This window comes from Mastomys coucha, chromosome X (assembly GCF_008632895.1).
Source record: "Mastomys coucha isolate ucsf_1 chromosome X, UCSF_Mcou_1, whole genome shotgun sequence".
NCBI lineage: Eukaryota > Metazoa > Chordata > Mammalia > Rodentia > Muridae > Mastomys > Mastomys coucha.
In genome coordinates, this window is record NC_045030.1 from 42,245,977 (window position 1) to 42,254,041 (window position 8,065).

The window sequence follows — 8,065 nt, forward strand, 5'->3', positions numbered from 1 at the left end:
TTTACCTGTGTTCTCCTGTATTTCTTTGAGGATGCTATTTATGTCTTTCTTAAGGTCCTGCATCATCACCACGAGAAGTGATTTTATATCTGAATCTTGTGTTTCCGGTGTGATGGTGTATCCAGGACTTGCTATGGTGGGAGAATTGGGTTCTGATGATGGCAAGTGACCTTGGTTTGTGTTGTTTATTTTCTTACACTTGCCCCCGGCCATCTGGTTAACTCTCGTGCTACGTGCTCTTGCTAAATCTGACTGGAGCCTGTCCTTCCTGTGATCCTAGTTGTGTCAGAACTCCTCAGAGTCAAGCTGTCTCTGTGATCCTGTGATTCTGGGATCCTGGGATCCTGGGTTTGTTAGATCACCTTGGAGTGTGACCTTCTCTGTGTGTTGTGGGACTGGCTGCCCCGTTTGTTCATTTCATTAGCTCATTTACTAATTGTGTTAATTTCTTGTTTAGTTGTCTGTGTTCCTTGTACATTCTTTTTTTTTAAGAGATGTATTTATTTTTATATATTTGAATATACTGTTGCTGTCTTCAGATACACCAAAAGAGGGTACGGGATCCCATTATAGATGGTTGGGAGCCATCATGTGGTTGCTGGGAATTGAACTCAGGACCTCTACAAGAGAAGCTATTGCTCTTAAACACAGAGTCGTCTCTTCAGCCCCCCTTGTACATTCTTGGTATCTTCCTCTGTAAGATGTAATAGGTAGCAAGATTTTCTCCCATTCTATAAGCTGTCTCTTTACTCAGCTGCTTTCCTTTGCTGTACAAGGTCCCATTCATTGATCTGAGGACTTTGTCAATATTTAGAAACTTCTTGCCTATGCCTATATTTTTTTTGAAAAAAACATTTATTTTATTTTATAAGTGTTTTGCCTACATTATGTATAAGTGTATTGCATGCAAGCCCTGGGCCCTCAGAGGTAAGAAGAGAGCATTATATTCCCCTGAAACTAGACTTATAGATGGTTGTGAGCTCCTCTGGGTGTGCTAGGAACTGAACCTGGCTACTCTACAAGAGCGGCCAATGTGCTTAACCACTGAGCCATGACTTCATCCCATTTGTTTATATCCCTTTTATAATTTCATTAAGGTCACCAAGAGTTTTAAACATTGATATACTGGCATTTAAAAAATGTTTCCTGCTGGGCAGTGATGATACACACCTGTAATCTCAGTGTGGTCTACAGAACAAGTTCCAGGACAGCCATGGTTGCCCAGAGAAACCCTGTCTCAAAAACAAAAAGAAAAAAAGAAAAAAAGGAGAAAAAGCTTCCTATATCTAATACTCTGAAGGCCATGTGCTTTTTACTATTCCATATTTATTTACTTTTAATTATTTTTAATATTTTATAGGGAGGGAGGACATGTGTGTACCATAGCACACAGGTAGGAGTTACTCTCCTTTCACACTATGGATCCAAAGGATCAAACTCAGGTCATCTGGCTTCACAGCAACCATATTTTAACTTGCTGGCCCCCATATTTATTTTCTGTTTGCTGCTACTCAGAAGTTTCTTCTTCCTGTTTCATGCCCCATCCCCACATCACCTCAAGAGAGGTTTCTCTGTGTAGACCAGGCTGTCCTCAAACTCAGAGGTCTGTTTGTGGGGATTAAAGGCATGGGCTACCATGCCCAGCTCCACTCTTCGATTTTGAAGATGTGTTGCTTAACAAGAAACCTATAATTTGTGTCAGAGCAATCAAGCAGTATAATGTGAAACTTGTTTTTTTTTAAAGGTTTATTCATTTTATATATATGAGTACACACTGTAGCTGTACAGATAGTTGTGAGCCTTCATCTGGTTGTTGGGAATTGACTTTTAGGACTCTGCTTGCTCCGGTGGGCCCTGCTCACTTCAGTCCAAAGATTTATTTATTATTATAAATAAGTACACTGTAGCTGTCTTCAGACACTCCAGAAGAGGGCGTCAGATCTCATTACAGGTGGTTGTGAGCCACCATGTGGTTGCTGGGATCTGAACTCAGGACCTTTGGAAGAGCATCCCGCTGAGCCATCTCTCCAGCCCCGTGAAATTTGTTCTTATAGATAGATACTTGAACATATTAAACAGGAGCTAAATAAAAGAAACCCTGAAAATATTTTGGTATATAATACTTGAGTTACTCCATGTGTGATCTTCAAAACTTTAAAGGAAAAGATGACACACTATGAGAACACTGCTTTGTTATCACCAAAGCATCTTAATTTTTAAATAATTTTTAAAAAATATTTATTTACTATTTTGACAAGGTCTCAAAATAGTCCTGGACTGGCCTGAAACTAACAGTGAAGATGAGGCTGGACTCAAATTCACAGAGATCCACCTTCATCTGTCTCCTGAGTGCTGGCATTAAAGGCATACATCATCATGTCTAGATATTTTTAGTATTTTAGTATTGGGTATTTTATGGTTTTCCATGGCTATGTGCATCTAGGTGCTGGTGACTCCAGAGAACAGGGATATCAGATTTACTTGAAGCTGCTGGGATTATAGGTGGTTGTGAGTCACCCAGCATGGGTGCCAGGAATCAAACTCAGGACACACTCAGATAAGAGCTTGTAAAGTGCTTATCTAGAATGCTTAAGACCCTGGGTTTGATCTCTAGCACTAAATATACCAGGCATGATAGTGCATGATTTATAATCCCAGGATTGAACAGTTAGAGGCAGGAGGGTCAAAGTGAAAGGTCATCCTTAGCAACATAGAGGTTCAACCTCAGACTGGGCTTGAGACCCTGTCTCAAAAGAAAAAACTATACAAACCAGTGAGACGTTTCACCACTTCACTTTGCTCTGTGGGACCCACATGGGGTGGGAGGAGATAACCAGATCCTGAAAACTGTTCTCTGACCTCCAGAGTAGTGTACACACACACACACACACACACACACACACACACACACACACACACACGGACACACACACGGACACACGGACACACGGACACGGACACATAGTTGTTTTTTTTTTCTTTCGAGACAGGGTTTCTCTGTATAGCCCTGGCTGTCCTGGAACTCACTCTGTAGACCAGGCTGGCCTGGAACTCAGAAATCCATCTGCCTCTGCCTCCAAGTGGCGGGATTAAAGGCGTGCACCACCACAGCCTGGCCCACATTTCTTTTTTAATAGTACTGTATAAACTTAAAAGCATTATGTAAATATGTCATTTTATTATTATGAAGGTGGTACACTGTTGAATATATTCTTACAAAAAATGCTTACTTTTGGGCGCTAGAGTGAGAGTTCAATTGTTGACGGCATTGACTGTTCTTCAGGGACCCTGGGTTTGAACCACAGCACCACATAGAGGCTATTCTGTAACTCCAATCCCAGAGGATCTGATGCCTTCTCTGGCCTCTGTGGGGACTGGGCACAGTTAATACATATAAGCAAAATGCCTATACACATAAGACAAAATATAATGATGATAATAATATAAGATTTCAATAATAGGGCTGGTGAGATGGCTCAGCAGGTAAGAGCACTGACTGCTGTTCCGAAGGTCCCGAGTTGGGATCCCAGCAATCACATGGTGGCTCACAACCACCCGTAATGAGATCTGACGCCCTCTTCTGGTGCGTCTGAAGATAGCTACAGTGAATTATGCAGGAGGCCAGAGAGAGGTGGGGGAGGGAGTGGGCGGGGCCAGCAGTGGTCCTGAGTTCAATTTTCAGCAACCACACACATGATAGCTCATGGCCATTTGTACAACCATAAATAAATAAAATAAATCTTTAAAAGAAAATTTCAATAATAATAATATTTCAAAAAAATGTTTGCCAGGCTGGCGAGATGGCTCATCGGGTAAGAGCACTGACTGCTCTTCCAAAGGTCCTGAGTTCGGATCCCAGCAACCACATGGTGGCTCACAACCACCCGTAATGAGATCTGACGCCCTTTCTGGTGCGTCTGAAGACAGCTACAGTGTATTACACCCGGGGCAAGCGGGCCAAAGTGAGTAGGGCCAGAGTGAGTGGCCATCCTATGTTCAATTCCCAGAAGCCACATGATGGCTCATGGCCATCTGTACAGCTACAGTGTACTCATACACATAAAATAAATAAATAAATCTTAAAAAAAAGGCTATTTAAAAAAATGTTTGTCTTTAAAGGTTCCTAGGCAATGAGTGCTGTTACTGAAGACTAAGTATATATTTTAATGCTCTATGGTCCATATTTCTTACAACTATTTTCTGTAATTCAGCTCTGATGAACATACACCAGTAGAGGATGAAGAACCAAAGAAAAGCACTACTTCAGCATCTAGTTCAGAAGGTAATTTTGTAAAATAAGGAACTTATTAATTCATATGTTTCAAAAGTATGTTTATAAATAATTGAACATTAGACTTTTCTTTTATTCAAACTACCAAATAGCTATTCCTGTTCAGTAATTCAATATAGTAAGACAGTTGGAAGTATTTCTTTAGAAGTTAATTTTCCTTTTGTACTTACAACAGATGATAAGAAGAAGAAAAGGAAATCTAGTCATTCAAAAGAAAGAGCCAAGAAAAAGAGAAAGAAAAAGTCATCCAAAAGGAAACATAAAAAGTATTCTGAAGATAGTGACAGTGACTCTGAATCTGACACAGACTCCAGTGGTAAGAAAACCGTATCATTCTGCAAATCCTAGAATGTATTATAGTTGTTGAAAATGTTATGTGGATACATGTTTGCCTGCAAGCATGTCTGTGCACCACGTGTAGTGCTGATACCTGTGCAGACCAGAAGAGGACGCCAGATCTCATGGTACTGATGTTACAGACAATTGTGAGCCACCATGTGGGTGCTGGGAATCAAACCCAAGTCTTCTGGAAGGGCAGCCAGTGCTCTGAACTGTTAAGCCATCTCTAGCCCGTCAGCTTTTTAAACATCTATTGAATTATAACCATAATTATGGCTATGCTAGTTTTTAAAATTATATTCCAATTTATTTATTTACTCATTTACTTACAGTTTTTCAGTTCACTTTACATCTCAATCACTGCCCTCCTCTGGCTCCCTCTTCACACAGACCCTCCCCTCCTATCCCCTTTTCTCTTCTCTGAGAGGGTGGAAGTGCCACTGGGTATCTCCAACCTTGGCACATTAGGTCTCTGCAGGTCTAAGCACAATCCTTTCCCACGAGTACAGACGTGGTAGTCCTATTGGGGAATGGATTCCACAAACAGGCAATAGCTTTTGGGATAGCTTGCACTCTAGTTGTTGGGGGACCCACATGAAGACCGAGCTGCACATCTGCTACATATGTGGTGGTGGGGAGCCTATGTATGCTCTTTGGTTGGTGGTTCAGACTCTGAGAGCCCCAAAGGTCCAGGTTAGTTGATTCTATTGGTCTTTCTGTAGAGTCCCTATCCTGTTTGGGGGCCCTCAATCCTTCCCCCAACTCTTCCATAAGAGTCCCTGAGCTCCTTCCAGTGTTTGACTGTGAGTCTCTGCATCTCTAAGTCAGCTGCTGGGTGGAGCCTCTCAGAGAACAGTTATGCTAGGCTCCTGTCTGTAAGCATAACAGAGCATCATTAATATTGTCAGGGGATTGGTGCTTGCCCATGGGATGGCTCTCAGGTTGGGCCAGTTATTGGTTGGCCATTCCCTCAGTCTCTGCTCCATCCCCTGTCCCCGCATTTCTTGTAGACTGGATAAATTTTGGGTCACAAGTTTTGTGGGTGGGTTGGTGTCCCTATTGCTCCACTGGGGTTCCTGCTTGGCTTTAGAAGGTGGCCTCTTCATGTTCCATATCCCTACTTTTGTGAGTCTTGGCTAAGGTCACCCTCATTGATTCCTGTGAGCCTCCCTATCTCAGGTCTCTGGAATGTCCTTGAAATGCCTCCCTTCACGCTGCAGATTTCTTTTCATTTTAGCCCTCTGGCCCTCTGTCCTGTCCCTCCCCGCACCTGATCCCAAACTATACCATTCTCCTCCTCATCACCTCTCTCTCCCAGTTCCCTCCCTCCTTCTGCCTCCTATGACTGCTTTATTTCCCCTTCTAAATGAGATTCAAGGATCCTTACTTGTGCCTTCCTTCTTGTATGACTTTTTTGGGTCTGTGGAGTGTAGCACGGATATCCTGTATTTTATATCTAATATCCACTTATAAGTGAGTGCATACCATGCATGTACTTTTGGGACTAGGTTACCTCACTTAGGATGACACTCTCAAGTTGCATCCATTTGCCTATATATTGCAGTTTTTAATAGTTAGTGTGTGTCATGTGGTACAGCAGGCCCTCTGCCTTCAGAGTCAGTTATTCCCTGCATCTACCTTCGTTTACTCAGTGCAGCAGTAGACACGCGGTGCTTTTGTAATCAACTGACTTAAAAAACCAAGTAGCTTAAGAGTTACCTCTACCCCGTTAACCATTCCTCAGTTATCTTCCCAAACCAGTCATGTTTTACGTTACATTTTATTCACTGATTTTGTGTCTATGTGTGTTTGTATATGGATGTGCACAGCACAGTATGTGTATGAAAATCAGAGATTAACTTTGAGGAGTTGAAGTTTCTCTTTACCATGAGGGTCCTGGGGATCAAATTCATGTCCCCAAGCTCAGCAATAAGCACCCTTACCTACCAAGCCGTCTTGTTGGTGCACTGGCTGGTTTTCAGACTCCTAAGACTCCCCAGAGTACCCCCTGCTTCTCTCTGTCAGCCAGATTACACTCATTTCTTTAGCATCTCTCATTCCACTGAGGTTCTGGAAGACATCATCTTCCTCTGCTACATACACACACAGTTGTTTCTTTTTGGTTTTATTTTTTCTCACTATAAAACTTTAAAATTTTCAGGAAAATAGCTGGGCGGTGGTGGCGCATGCCTTTAATCCCAGCACTTGGGAGGCAGAGGCAGGTCGATTTCTGAGTTCGAGGCCAGCCTGGTCTACAGAGTGAGTTCCAGGGCAGCCAGGGCTACACAGAGAAACCCTGTCTCAAACAAAAAAATAAAAAAAACAATTTTCAGGAAAATAAAGGGAATAATGTTAATTATCATCATTATTAACTTTCGTTATTTTAACACATTGCTTAAAATATCGGTGTCAGGGGAGTTGCTGTGTTATTCAAAGTTAAGACATCATTTCTTGGCTAAACATTTCTATATGTACCTTTTTGAAATGGGATATATTCCTATTTAACCAATGTCGTCACTGCAGTGAATAAATTAATACCTAGTATGACTTTAATTTTTTCCATTTATTTATTGTATGCATTTGTGTGTGTGCATTTATACATGCAATAGGCAGTAGGTGGAGATCTCAAAAGACAACTTAGAGGAGTCCATTCCCTTCTTCCATCATAGAGTTCTAGGGTTCAAGCTCACGTCATCAGGTTGATAGTAAGCATTTACTGCTGAGCCATCTTAAAAGTCCATGACTGCAATTTCTTTGACTCCTGCCCCTAGTATAATTGATAGTAAGGTTCAATAAATGTTAGAATGAATTACGTTCCTATTTGTAATAATAGAATATTTATCTGTTAAAATAAAATTTTTTTTAACAATTTTGAAATTCAGAAATTTTTCAATAATGTGCTTTAATTTGCAGATGAAGATTCAAAAAGAAGAGCAAAGAAAGCTAAGAAAAAGGAAAAGAAGAAGAAACGAAGAGGGTCAGTTTTCCTTTGCTTTTTAAAAAAGATTATATAAAATAGTATAATGATCCACTATGTGCGTGTGTGTGTGTGTGTGTATGTGTGTGTGTGTGTGTGTCTCAGCAGTCATCCTCTCATTGGGAAGTGTCTATCACTCTCTGTTTATTTTGGAACTATTTGGAGCTATCATTCTCTTCATGAAAATTTCCACAATTTAGTACCTTCCTCTAAAGAGTATTCCTTCTTTCTCTCTTTCTTTCTTTTTTATTTATTTATTTATTTTTTTTGTTTTTTTGAGACAGGGTTTTTCTGTATAGCCCTGGCTGTCCTGGAACTCACTCTGTAGACCAGGCTGGCCTCAAACTCAGAAATCTGCCTGCCTCTGCCTCCCAAGTACTGAGATTGAAAGCGTGCACCACCACCGCCCAGCTCTTTTTTTTTTTAAAGGTTTATTTATTTATTATGTGTAAGTAAAC

The 8,065-nt window shown here is 41.1% G+C and overlaps 1 protein-coding gene across 1 annotated transcript in view; it reads left to right on the top strand.

The window, feature by feature from the left end:
- The window catches only part of Nkap (NFKB activating protein), a 27,216-nt gene that overhangs the window by 8,585 nt on the left and 10,566 nt on the right, over nt 1-8,065 (top strand). The window contains exons 3-5 of the mRNA XM_031351865.1: nt 4,212-4,282; nt 4,467-4,607; nt 7,544-7,607. Coding sequence (XP_031207725.1) covers nt 4,212-4,282; nt 4,467-4,607; nt 7,544-7,607 — 276 coding nt within the window. The remainder of the gene's footprint in view (nt 1-4,211; nt 4,283-4,466; nt 4,608-7,543; nt 7,608-8,065) is intronic.